The following is a 13,506-nucleotide window of genomic DNA, read 5'->3' on the forward strand; positions in this document are numbered from 1 at the left end:
CAGATCTGCCACAGGTTCCAGTTACCAAGTGTCACCCAGCTGACACCAAACACCGCACTGCGCCTGCAGGGCTGCATGCATTCCTCCGGGGAATGATGCCACACAGCCAGGAAACCCACAGTTCACAGAACTCTCATTACAGACCCCAGAATTAAATCTACAGCTGTATGAAAAGGGAAAGGAGGAAAGAACACTGCAGTGTCTCAGTGACAGGTTAAGCATTAAGAAAATTCATCTTTACTGTAATCCTATTTGTTGAATAGGACACACAACCTGTGCCTGACTGGAGGCAATAAGTAATCCCCAAAAGTCCAGCGGGCCATGAACCTGCCCCAAACACCCCCCTTCCCCTCCCTGACGGTGACTCCCTCCATGGCAGGCTGAGTCACCACCCGTCAAGGCAGCTCCTCCCTAAAATGATGCCCTCCAATTATCTCACGGTGTATTAATGACATCAGTGTCATCCCCAGGAGGAACAGGTACAAAACCATGGTGTTTACTGATCCGGGAAGAGATGCTATAAATAATTGCCTCAATACAAATGCTGTAACTGGGGGAAGAAAAGAAGTGACAGAAATGTTTGCAGCACATCACTGCTACATTTTGTCAGCACTGTGGTATTCATGTGATTAATCTAGGGATATAATCCCTCACCTGCCTACACATGGAACTGAAAGCAGCACCATGCACTTTCCATATTTACCCTTACTCCAAAGCCTGCAGCACAGCTCTGCCTTGTTTGTATTTATTCACGAGCGTTTCTCCACTTACCTGTACAGCGACCACAGAAAGGACCTCAACTGAGATCCTGTTAAATTCATCAAAACAGCCCCAGGCTCCCGTCTGGGAAAGGCCTTTGTAAATATTCCCACAAGACTGGAAAAAAAAAGAATTACAAGGGTGAAATCACAAATGGAATCAACTCCAGCAAAAAATGGATTTTATTTCCCAGCCCGTTTATTTATAGGAATTTACAGTCTATTGTGGGTATTTAGAAAAGTGCATGGAAACAGCAGGCACAACTCAATTATAATATTTATAGCTCTGCACAGTTTGCCACTTGATCTGCTAATTGCACTTTCTCAATATATCTGTGCACTACTTTCATTTAAAGGTCACCTGTGCTGAATTACTGATGGCTCCGCTTCCTGGGAGAGCCCATAAGCTGAATAAAATATGATCCCAGGCTACCAAAAGCATTGCACTGTGCCAGACTGGCAGAGCAAGGCTCAGCTTAACAATTCAGTGCTCTGCCACGGCTGAAACTTCAGCCTGTTCTGGCTTTATTCTGGGAGAGGATCCTGAGAAAACCAGGACGGGTCTCTTCTCGTGCCAGGGCCTGCCAGCCGGCAAGCATGCCAAACAAAACCTGCCAGGGTCGAAGTATCAGCCTCTGTCTCAACTGAACAGGCCAAAAGTTTTGAAGCATTCCACACGGAATTAACTCCAGAAGGGAAGAGAAAGGCGTAAGGAGGCAGAGAGCACAGTTTGGGTCTCCGCCTCCTGAAGAGCCTTGCACAAGTCTTAGAGAAGAAAAGGGAGGAGGAGAAAAAGGTGTTTGGCAGGAAGGAACGTAGCAGGGATTTCAGGAGAGGTGGTGGACCAGAGGATCTCAGCTGGATTGCTCTCATCCTTCAGGTTTCATCAGGCCCCGAGTGTTTCCATCCCCACGTGATGGCACTGCAGCTGAGGGGGGGGGTAGTACCTTGTAGTCCATCTGCTCGGAACAGTTAAACACATACACCATGATGCCCAGGGCTCGTCCCAAATCTTTCGTAGTCTCAGTCTTGCCAGTGCCTGCGGGGCCCGCTGGTGCTCCGCTCATGGTCAGGTGCAGTGATTGGGTCAGGGTGATGTAACATCTTCCCCAGTGCAAGACGAAGGAAGAAAAAGGAAAAAGTGAGACCTGGTCCGACAGGTCACTTGGGCTGCAGAGAAATGGCACTAGGGCAAGGCGCTGGGGAGAACCTTTCTTCTGGAAAGCTGTACATGAGCAGGGTGCATGCCAAAGCTGAAGGTCCTCTTGGGTGTTAATTACCACCTCTGCCCAGCTGTGCTTTTTCTAAGAGACACCCATCTTCCATCAAGGTCTGCCCAACCTCCTCACATCCAGGTTGTGCTTTCTTTGGATCCTCATACCACTCATTGATATTGGGCATGCCCCAGACAGTATGAGAAAAGGCTGGCTTTTCTGAAAGACCCCCCTCTTGCTTCCCACTGCTTTTCAGCCCAAAGGATCCCATTCTCTATCACTAACTGAAACCTGCTCAGGTGGACTGTGACTGATGCCACTCAGCGCTGCAGCAAGCCCCAAAGCTTCTCTGTCATGTTGATGATGCCCAGGGAGGTGCCCACATATGCAAGGAGTATAGCCACCCACAAGCCACAGAGCTGTAGTCATGGCCAACAAAACCTGATAAAGAACAGGGATTTGGCTCAGCTGACTAACACAGGTGACTAGAGCCACCCAAGATTCTCCTGGCTACTGAAATGTCACATAGCATGGAAAGATGTGACAAGAGATCCACAGGAGACTTGCATGCTTCTGAATTGGCAGCTGGAAGCCAGCAGGGACAACACAGCATCTCAAGTCACCCCAGGTGTCTCCATTGAGACCACTGAACCAAGTGGTAGATGTCTACTTCAAGACAGGATTTTTCTAGACTCACCAGCTCTATGGGGTGCGGACAGCTTGTGCGCAGGCAGACACCCGCAAGTGAGCATCTTAACTTGTGAGCTGAATCCCACCCTGGGATCCGAGGCACAGGTACCCCAGAGGGTAACACCATCAAATCACAAACCAGGTGACAGGTAGAGCTCAGCCACCAGATTGCTGGGACACGGAGCAAGAACAAGAGGGATACAGGTGTCCAGACTAAATCCATCTTTGGTTGGCAGCTCTTTCTCTAACTGTGTGGCAAAGCCCAGCTATGATGGTGTTTCCCAGGGACCTACCTGTCAGTCAGCGGAGTGATCACAAGCCGAGGGGTATTGCCAAGATATTCGTAGGAGTACAGGAACTGAGCATCACAGATGTTGGCAAAGCAGTGACGTTCCTCATCCGACCATCTGTGCCGGAGCTGTGACAGCCAAATGAACGCCTGGGCACTGTCCACCTGCAACAGACCCACAAGCACCATCACGGGAAGGCCAGGGATGGTGACTGCAATGAAGTCTGCATCAGGGACAGACTGGTCCTCACTCCAAAGGCAGATGGGTGTAGGAAGGGAACCTCCCTGCGATGTGGCGAGAAACGTCACCTCTCCACCTCCCATCACTAGAGGGCAAGAACCAAATTAGTAACCACCACGGTGGGAGAGAAAAAAGTGAGGACCAAAGTGCAGCACAAAAAGACTCCTGAAGAGGAGCTTTAAGAAGCTGTGAAGAGGCTTTTATAATACAAACAGCGGAGGAGAAGGAGCAGAGGCTGACTAGACAGGGAAGGGGTCACACACAGCAGCAGGCAAACAGGCTGGGGACAGGGGGACAAGGATGGCCATGGCCAGCATGCTCTGCATGCCCAGTGGCAGGCCCAGCAGGTGGACTGCTTCGCCACAACCCAGGCAAGGCACCACCTAACCCAGCGGGGCCTTGAAGCCAGAAACCCTGCGAGCAGCCTGGCTGCCTCCGAGGGGACACAGATGAGGGTGAAGCACAACCAAGCACACTCAGGGCACCTTCCCACCCATCCCTAGGGCTGGACACTTGACAGGGCATCAAGGACAGGGGTCTGGTGTGGAAGAGGTGTTCAGAATGGAGTTCAAAGGGGGTCCCTGTGGCCCCACACCAGACCAAGGAGGCTTTAAAAGGAAAGCCCAAATGCATTTTCTTGTTTTCTGAAGATGTAACTGAGATTGCATCCAGCAGCCTCCCAGCACAACGTCATCACCCCCGCGGTGTTGCAGGACCATGATCCAGAATGGCAACGCAGCCTTACAGCAGCTTTCTGCCTCCTTACCCAAAGTGTGCAGAAGTGAATTCAGCCGCGTGTCTCCCACCGAGACAGGCAGTGATCTGCATGGCCTGTGGTTGGTCTACCACTCCTGTAACCCCTTCTCCAACACCCAACACAGGGCCATGCTGAGCTGCAAACACAAACCTTCTGTGCTATCATCTTTGCCACCACATCCCGAGCGTGCACGTCGATGGTACATATGGTCATGATTTTCTGCCTGTCGCCCTTGGAGAGCTGCCCAATCAGCATGGTAACAAGGGTGTTCAGCTGGGTCACTTGCTTCTTGTGATATTCCTTCATCGCGTTCTCGTAGCCTTCCTCCATCCTGGCGAAGGCAATCCCAACCTCAGTCGTCCACCAGATCTGGGTGCAGCAAAGAGCCACCTGGGGAAAGGGGCTGGCTCAGTATCAAGGAAAGCACCAGAACTTCCTTACGTTCAAGAGTGTCTGATCCACAGGGAGATCAAGGATGAAGTATCCATGACATGAAATTAAGTATTTTTTCATACAGCAGTCACAGCAGTCAGGACAACATGGATCTGCCCTGTGACATTCATTTAAAACACCATATCAGTGCTAGACATACTTAGCAGCTGCTTATTAGTAAATCAGCACCTTTCACATGCCTGACACAGCAGAGGGGGAAGAGCTGGAGACCACGAAGCTGTCAGAGATGCTTCTGAGGGGCTCTTTTTTCCTCCTTCAGCTTCACCCCTGCTATCCCACTATACCTCTCGTTCTGGGTGTACAGATGTCCTGTGACACCCAGGGTGCAACAGGCACTGCCCAAGCCCCCGCACTCTGTAACCCAGCCAAGACCAAATCCTCCCTGGAGCCCTAACCAAAGCAAGGAGCTCAGCCTGAAGACTCCATCAGGAGATCACCAAAATAAAAGACAATTCACCCTTCCTCCCTCCTGGACAGCACAGCAGAGGCCAGAAACATCCTCATCCAGAGCTCGAGGCCACCAGAGAAGGGAAGGGCAGGACTGAAGGGGAAGCCACGCGTGCGCTGCCTTTCCACCTGCCAGCCGGAATGGAGATGGGAAGCAGCAGCAGATACCTGGGCAGGGTAGTCAAAGAGCCACTGTTCCCTCGGTTTCTCCTCATAAGCCATGACGGCTTCTGTCATCTCGTCTCTCACAGTAGCCCTCATGCTGTCTAGTACGCGGTTCAGCCAGATCTCAACCTGGAGAGCAGATGAAATCACAGTAACACATTTGCTCTTCTTAAGTGCCTTTGGTAATTAGTGAAGATAGGGAATGGGACAAGCATCTGAGCTCCCAAGTTAAACGAGCCTCTCAGCCTCCTCCGTACTGGGTGGATTTAGCCAATTCTGGCACTGCAGGATGAGCATCTATTTCCAGACACCACGAATACAAGGCAGATCATTCTTGAACTCCAGCTACAGGAGAAAACAAAATGAACCCCACCGATGCGTAATTTAGTTTGGTGCATTCCACCTCCAGGCCATGACAGAATCACTCATGGGACTTGGGCACAATCTGCCAGCAGCAGGAGAAAGCTACTGCTGAACTTGGGAACACAATTCCTGCTGAATTTAGTATTTCACGGGCAAAGCCCTCACCGAGAATATAGTTTAAATGCAGCAAGCTCCGTCACTGGGGAGCTCAGTAGCTGCTGTTGGGTACCTTCGCCTCTTACAATAGCCCACGGAGAAAGGTGCAACTACAGGGACAGACAAGCTGAGCGGTAGTTTGATTCTTAGATTTTGTACTTTAACTCATCCTAGGAAAGAAAGATTTGGAAAACAAGAAGAAAAGCCTTCTGTTTTAAAAGGTATGCACGCAGAGGCGCTATAGAATAGCTTAGTCTATTTTCAATCTGCATCCCCTCTCTTACTGAGGTTATTTGTAACAAGCTGCAAGACTAACCTTCAAAAACTCTTTGAAAATTTCAAATAAAAGAAACCTAGTTAGAGAAAGGCCATGGCCCTTTTTCTCCCTGTGGACTGTGGCACCTATGCCCCACCTTAGTGACAGTCCTGCTGTCTAGAGTGAGGCCAAGAACTATGGTGTAAGGAGGAATTAAATTACACACTGCCGCTTCCAGCTTTTCTCATACATAAAGGAAGAGTAGCGAAGGTCTACGATGTCTTGGCAAAAGATGCCCATGCAAGGGGCAGGGGAGCAGACTCCACTGGACAGTTCTTCCCTCTCACCTGCCCACTGCAGTCACAGGGTTCACTGAAGCTGACGTATTCCTCCTCTTTACTGTACATTCCCAGGCCAACCTTGGTTGCCTTTTGCTCAGAGTCCAGCTGGAATTTCATCTTGGCCAAGTTGTCAAAGAGTTTGGAAAGATGGCGCTGCACCTGCAAAAGGAATTGTGCAAATAAAGCAACTGAGACAGGAGAAGCAGAATAGAGATCACCATACATGTCACAGGCACAATCATGTTCACAGAGCACGATCTTGGACATCTCTGTAGCACCACATCTTCCTGCAGGGCCAGGACACCACCAACACAAGCCTCTTGCATTTTCTCCCAGTAATTCTACATAATTTAGAAAACAGACATGCCTTAATAAATCATATTTCCCCATTAGGAAATCTCCCATGCAGGGAAAAAGCACAGAAAGCACTCAAACATTGCATGACCTCCTAGCCCTGATTTCCCTGCTTGTAGCTATGAGAGGTCTCTAGCCATGGCTCCATCTCATCCTATTCTCAGCAGATTGTGGAGCCTCCTTCACTATGAACATTTCTGGTTTTTCACTACTAAAAATCAATTTTATGTCAATGAAAAGTCCTGAATTTTCCTCCATGGAGGAGGAAGACCTTTATTTCTGCCTAAGACCCATGATAAACAGCTCACAACCCAGACCTACAAAATCCCCATCTTGACCAAAAGCACTCTTCCAGAAGGAAAAAAATAATTCAGTCCTGTGCTGTTCACACCCAGCTGAGTTTGAAAAGCTAACAGGGAGATGCTAGTGTCACTGCTGCAGGGTTTAAACATCAGCGCCTGCCTGCTGGGAGCTGAGCAGGTCACCAACGCTTCTTCTAGATCACTATATAACACACAACTAAATCACTCTGCGTGTCACGCCTGGGCTTCTCCCAGGGCTGATGTTCCTGCTGCAAGGGTCAGCTCACAAAGCTGTCCCAGGCAGGAGCTGCCTCTCTCAATGACAGCCAGAGACAGGGGAAGGAGAACAGCCCGTGACACCTGGTGCTCTGATGCTTTCAGAGAAAGGTGGGTGGACTTGTCTATTTAATTCTTACTGACTCCCAAAGGATTACAGCGCTCCTCCTTACAAGCTGTCTGGCAGGTGGACATACCTCAGTAGTCTTACGCACGTTCAAGCAGGGCCAAATCCTGGAAGGTGCTAAGTATGTCTGAGAAGCAATGGGCACCCAGCTCCCTGCCACGTAAGCATATCTCATTTCAAATCTTAAGTAAACCAGAGAAGCTTTTTGTTACATCTAGAAGTTTCTGCTCACAAATCCCCAGTGTCCAGCCAGTCTGCAGGACTTTGGGTGTACCCCAGCACGTCTGCAATTCTGCCACCAGAGCACCAGATACATCTGAATCTGCACAAGTTCAATATCCAGTTCAAGAGGATAATATCATTGTGCGTTTAATCCTCCTTTAGGAATTATCAGACTTTGAAACTACAGTGGAAAGGCTGAGAGTGTATCCATGTATGATCCTACTTGACATTTACTTTGATTTTACTGCAAATAGTTTTGAATAACAGAAAATGCCAGGAATTGCGCCTTACTTCATGCAGCATTTCAAAGCAGTATCTTTTCTTTGCTTGCTGTGGGTTTTTTTCTCTCCATTTTAAATATCAATCAACTACGTATTAATGATACTCTGCGGGCTGAAATCACCCAGCAGCAGAAACAGATACAAGCAGCGTTAAAGGTTAGTGGCAAACAGCAGCATCTCCAAACGGTGCACAAGCCTGCTCCATTCATCTGTGCACATGAATGCTGAAAATAATGAAAAGCTTGAAGAAGGTGAGATTACTCACTGCTGAAAGGAGGAGTTCATTCCTTATCCAGTCTCTGTTTGCTGTGAACATTTTGATTGGTTTTATACACCAACCCCCAGATAAATGATGCATCCCAATCAAGGCCAGCCAGGTCACAGCGTTGCCAGGCACAGTGGGCAGGGTTTCCCAACAACTCCTGTAGCACTAATCATCAACCCTAATGGTGCTGTGCTCTGTGTGGAAAAACAGCTGCAGGACCAAATCCTGTGAGCTCTGTGTGCTGGGGGATGGGAGATGTCTGTGCTCCTCTGGGGAACGGGGAGAAGAGCACAGCAAAGCCATTCCCTAGAACAGGAAGGTTACTACAAGGTACTCCACAGGATAATCCAGCAATCCACCCACGTCAACCAGAGGAATGGTACATCTGGAACGATTTCCCCACACTTGGCATTCAGGCACCATCCCCAGAAACCCCAGCCCAGAGAAGCGGAGCCTCCTCAGCCAGATGGCACCGAAGGCCAGTGCAGAGGTCAGATGGCCAGCCTGGCCCCCGAGCTGCGTGGTGGGCGGGTGGCCCAAGACTTGCTGTGACCGTAGCCACTGCCTGCCCACCAGTGTCTCATCCCTTTCAGATTGTGTCCTTCTCTCCTGCTATAATCAGGGCATCCCAAAGGCCGTTGCACAGGGAAAGGAAGAAGTGGCTGACTAGCAAATGTTTCTTCTGCCTAAAAAGAGGGACCTCTCCAAGCCATCAGTTGCCAGCACTTCCACCCTTGAATGACCAGTCTGTGGCTCTTTCAATGGCAGATGCAGTTTGGTGGCAAGCCAGGCTGGGGATCCAAGGTCAGCAATAAGTTTTGGCCAAGGTCATCAAGAAAGATGGTTTCCTCCAACCCCACTGTAGCCCAGCAGAAACTAAACCACTGTTTTCATGGCATCAAAAGCATAGCTGTACTCTGTGCAACGCTTTCAGAACTACCTGCAAGCATCACCAGGGTTAGGTCAGACAACGTGCAGTGCACGTGATGCCTTTCAAAGATGACTGATGAAGACCAGCTGTGAAAGAATTATTGTTAATCCAAGAGGGTGGGAGAAAAAGCACTCAAGAAAGGATACGATAGAAGAGTCCCAAGACAGCATCCTCCACTGTGACATTACTGACAGCTGGAAAATGCAAAGGTGATACAGTACAGCAGGGCTTGCTTACCAGATGTGGATTGGTGCCGTTGGAAAGAATATCCAATAAATCTGCAGAAGAAATGAAGTAAAATCTGGGAAAGGCCAACCTCTTCATGTCTAAATATTCAGCCAAAGCCTTCTCACACAGGGACAGCCTGGGGAGGAAAAGCAGATAAGCAGAGCCCAGGACAGGTGGGCAAATACCCTTTCACGTTTCATGCTACAGTTTGGGTTATCAAGCAGATTTTTGATTCCCTACCATGGGGAAATGCCAGGCACAAGCTGAGCCTGTAGGCTGGTCCCACTGCAGCATTTTCCAAACAGATCAACAAAGCACATAGTACTCACAGATCTCTCTGCTCTCAAGGGTCAAACAGCCTAAGAGTCAGAGAAGCCTCATAAAAAAGCAGAAACACCAGTGGAAGAAGAGGCTAGAAAGGGTTTACAGTCTGACCTACCCTTTTAGACAAGCTCTTAACTGCCACAGGTAATTTCACACTGGGATGGAAGTTTCCATTACTGCTTTTATTCTAATGAACCACATTTTAAAGTCTGATTCAAACCTACTCAGCTTTTTGTGATTGCAAAGCCTGAAAGGAAACTTGTTTGCTCCGATCTAAAATGAGTCGTTCCGTGTTTACACACTAAGCTGCTGCTGAGCTTACAAAGTTCATAAATAACATGCAGCTAGTCCTCTACGAGTACCACTGGCCTTATGTGAATAAAAAATAAAATTTTTAAATGGATAGTTATTACTGACAACACCTATTAACTCTGAAGTGTGTTCCAGGTAGAATAGCTCATACATTAAGCGAGAAGTAGATCCATCTCAGGACACCAAGGTCTTTCTCAGGGAATCTCGTTATACCATGTGGCAAGGGTATACACACAGAGATAATTTTGTAAATTAAAGAACACAGGCTCAGCTCTGCTACAGATCTCCCTGCCTGAACTGCTAAACAGATATGTAAGATGTTGTGTTTGGGGTGGGAGTAAGGCCACGTGTTATTAAAACCAGCTGAACGCCTGGCTTTGTGTGTGTGCAAATGAATATTCAGGATGGGAGTTGGCACACACACAAAGCCAGACTCCGCTCTGGGGGCTTCAGGGTGACGGATCACAAGTAAAAAGACTCAAGAAAGATCAGAATGCAAAGAATGCACAGCCTAGGAAGAAAGCCTTGGAGCACAGGTTAAACAAAACTTACGAGAGTTGATCCCAGTCTAGTAAGTTCTACCTACCTACTTTGAATGTCCTCCAGTTGTTGGGAGAGACCCGGTTTATTGGTGGCCTCAACTACATTTGGGGTTTTCTGAGTTTCGTAGGCCAGTTCTTTAAAATCCACATCGATCCCTTCAAAGCGCTTAGAGTCCTAAAAAGCAAAACAAAGGACACGTCCACACCCACTGATTTTTGTGCCAAGAGCCCAGGCTCTGGGTGCTGTCCTTGGCCTGAGGGGAGACTCTTTGCAGAGAGCCTCCTGCCCAGAGCACAGAGGGACCTCCCCACCCTCCCAGAATGGCTCTTCCACACACGTGCCTGAAACAAGTCTCCAACGATGCACTTGCTTTCTTGTCACTGTAGCCCAAAGGGGTTGTGGATAAAGTGATCCATGCAGAAGCCAATGCCTAGGACCGTTTTCATGGGATTTAATTTCCCTTTGAATATCTCCTTGTTGATCTTCCCCTCCTGTGTCCAGATGAAATACCAAGTTTCCCTGGCCACAGCAGCAGGAAATGCTCCAATATGGGAGAAAGGCTACTGAGCTCATTCTCCCCCTCTGACTACAGCAGAGGAATCGCAGTGCCCGTCCTCGAGATGGGCATGATGACATGTGCAGAGAAAAGTCCTTCCTCACCTGAGTACAGCCGTGGAAACCCCACACCAGCAGCAGAGGAGCACACTGACCGTTATGCTCTGCACCTAACAGGGAAACCCTGAATTTTTGGAGCTAAATAGTATAGAATAAGCAAAGTAACATTCAAGATGCCCCTGCTCCTCCCTTCTTCCCAGGCCTCCCGGGTGAGCCAGGGCACCAAATAAAAGTGCTCCATGCTTTCCTGGTAACACATCCACAGTAACTTGTGTTCAGCCCTGGTAGCCAGGCTCTGGCTGGAGGGTTCAGCCCTCCCTGCACACTGGCCACGCAGCCAGTGCCAGACACGTGCCCCATGCCCTGCGGCACATCCTCTCCCAGCCCTGGGTACCTCCTGAGCAGGGTCAGCCCCTACAGGCTTTGATTCATCCTTTGAGACAGGATGAATCCTTTCTTCTAGGGAAGGGAAGAGGCTGCTGATTTGTGCCACCTGCCAGACGGGTATTGAGATGCAGACAGCTGCCCAGTAGGGTGCTGATTTAAATCATGATGCAATTTCATGCACGCCATTAGATAGCTGTCGGACATTAACAGCTTGCTGGCCATGGTACAGCCTTCAGGGCACTGGTTATCGGCACCTGCATGAACTGCCCAGTAAGCAAGGTGTGCCCAGCACTCTCCAAAGCAGAGGGAGGAATAGTCCAAGCAGACCAGAACGAAGGGATGGAGACAGGGTGGCATACTGTGTGGGTGTCAAGGGCTCTGCACCCCCTGCCTTGGGTGTCAGTGCCCCGGCAGTGCCGCTGCATGTGGATGGGGACAGCAGTGGCACAGTCAACTACAGTTGAGGTTCCTCAGCACAGCTGCGAGTGGTCCAGCAGGGAAGATTTTCTAACAGTCAAGGGAATCTGGCATAAGACTAGAAGCTGGACATGAAGACACCCCCGAGGAGGTCACCAGTGACAACTCTGTGCCATTTGCCAAAGCAGGAGTGGGGGAACAGTTGCCCCCTCCCTGCCCTGGCACAGAAGGTAGGGAAGGGGATGCTGCCAAAGCTGCCTGGTCCAGCTCTGGTTTGACAATTTGCAATGTCCGAGTCATTATCCCAGTCCTCTCCCCTCTGAGGACAAAGGGAACATGCCTGCAGCACTGAGAGAAGCCAGCAGCCTTGCTCTCAGTCTCCAGGAGCTCTGTATTTGCTGTGCAGTGGTGGAGGGGAGAAAATCAGCTTCTCAGCATGGCTCAGGCACAATCTACAGTACAAAAACATCCTGGGGCAGCACCTAGGGAAACTATTATAGCACTACGGGAGCCTCCAAAGAAGCGCGGCAGTAGGAGGAAAGCCCTGCTTTGGGGAACATGGCATTACAGACAACCCTGGTTCGAATAATGAAGGCTCTTCAACACTTCCCAAACAGGAAGAATAGGACACGGGGTTTCATACCTCGGGAAGTTGTGCTCGTATGTCTTCTGAGCCTATGAATATGCTCTCCAAGTGAGACCATGTATGCTGCACTTCGAACCAGAGCGAAATGACAGAGTCCGCAGCAGACAGCTTCCTCTGCCATGCAGACACTTCCTCCAAGAAGAAAGCAATATACTTGGATGTCATTAAATTCTGCAGCTGCACCTGGTTGTCTTCTAAAGTTTCAATGAGTTCCTCATCTGATTTCAGCAATAGAATGTTTGTCCGGGGGTGAGGCTCGTATTGAAACTCCATGGTGCTCCAAGTCATTTTTAGCTCCTTCAGGACTTTCTCCATACTCATTTCTCGCACTGCCTTGTCCACAATGCCACGAACCTCATCCTCAAAGTTATGTAGGTTGAGCTTCAGAAGGTCAGCCAGCGTGGTGTCAGAGTCCATCACAAACTTCACACCCGTCATCTGCATCAGTTGATTCCAGTGTCTTTCTCTAATGGCAGGATTTTGAAGTTCTGCCACAGCTTTCAGGGCTGTCAGCATGTTCTTCACCTTGCTGTCCAGCCCGGTGAAAGCATCCCATGACCTCATTTCCTTATCCAAATTCCGAATCTCCCTTGCAAAGTTTTTACACTCTAGATCCATGTTTTCCACATTGATATCCACCCATTTGGTGGTCTGCCAGTCATCAAGGCTAGTGTTCACGAGAGAGATCATATCCCAGAGCTCTTTGAGAAGACACAGCTCCTTTCTGCACTGCTTCAGTTGTTTATAATCTGGCACCATGACTTCAAACAGACCAGCCGATTCATAAATCGAGGTCATGGCTGACTCCATTTGTTTAATCTCACTGTGCTTTGCATCCAGCAGTTGATAAGGTTTTTCTGTGTCAAACCTAGAAAGAAACATTTATTTTTCATAAGCAATACTGTAACCACTTCTAAAGAAAACATAAAACAAACAGTGCCTCTAAGAGACAAAGCAGAGCCGAAATGCCTATAGTACACATTGATGGTACAGCCACGTGGCACTACCGACGCCACCTTAAAGCGACATTGTGCACTCAGCATCTAGATTCAATTTCTTGCTAACACTGGACAGCGTTCCCAGGGACAAAACACCCCGGGTGTAACAGACACAGCACTGTGAGAAGGTAGGAAACATACGCAAGGG

General features: G+C 49.0%; 1 protein-coding gene across 1 annotated transcript in view; it reads right to left on the reverse strand.

Moving 5' to 3' along the window:
• The window catches only part of DNAH9 (dynein axonemal heavy chain 9), a 188,722-nt gene that overhangs the window by 146,711 nt on the left and 28,505 nt on the right, over nt 1–13,506 (reverse strand). The window contains exons 20-28 of the mRNA XM_040588011.1: nt 12,358–13,228; nt 10,339–10,469; nt 9,126–9,252; nt 6,137–6,289; nt 5,018–5,143; nt 4,100–4,339; nt 2,956–3,116; nt 1,706–1,862; nt 772–876 (exon numbers count right to left, since the gene is read on the reverse strand). Coding sequence (XP_040443945.1) covers nt 772–876; nt 1,706–1,862; nt 2,956–3,116; nt 4,100–4,339; nt 5,018–5,143; nt 6,137–6,289; nt 9,126–9,252; nt 10,339–10,469; nt 12,358–13,228 — 2,071 coding nt within the window. The remainder of the gene's footprint in view (nt 1–771; nt 877–1,705; nt 1,863–2,955; nt 3,117–4,099; nt 4,340–5,017; nt 5,144–6,136; nt 6,290–9,125; nt 9,253–10,338; nt 10,470–12,357; nt 13,229–13,506) is intronic.

Source organism: Falco naumanni, chromosome 1, assembly GCF_017639655.2.
Source record: "Falco naumanni isolate bFalNau1 chromosome 1, bFalNau1.pat, whole genome shotgun sequence".
Lineage (NCBI taxonomy): Eukaryota > Metazoa > Chordata > Aves > Falconiformes > Falconidae > Falco > Falco naumanni.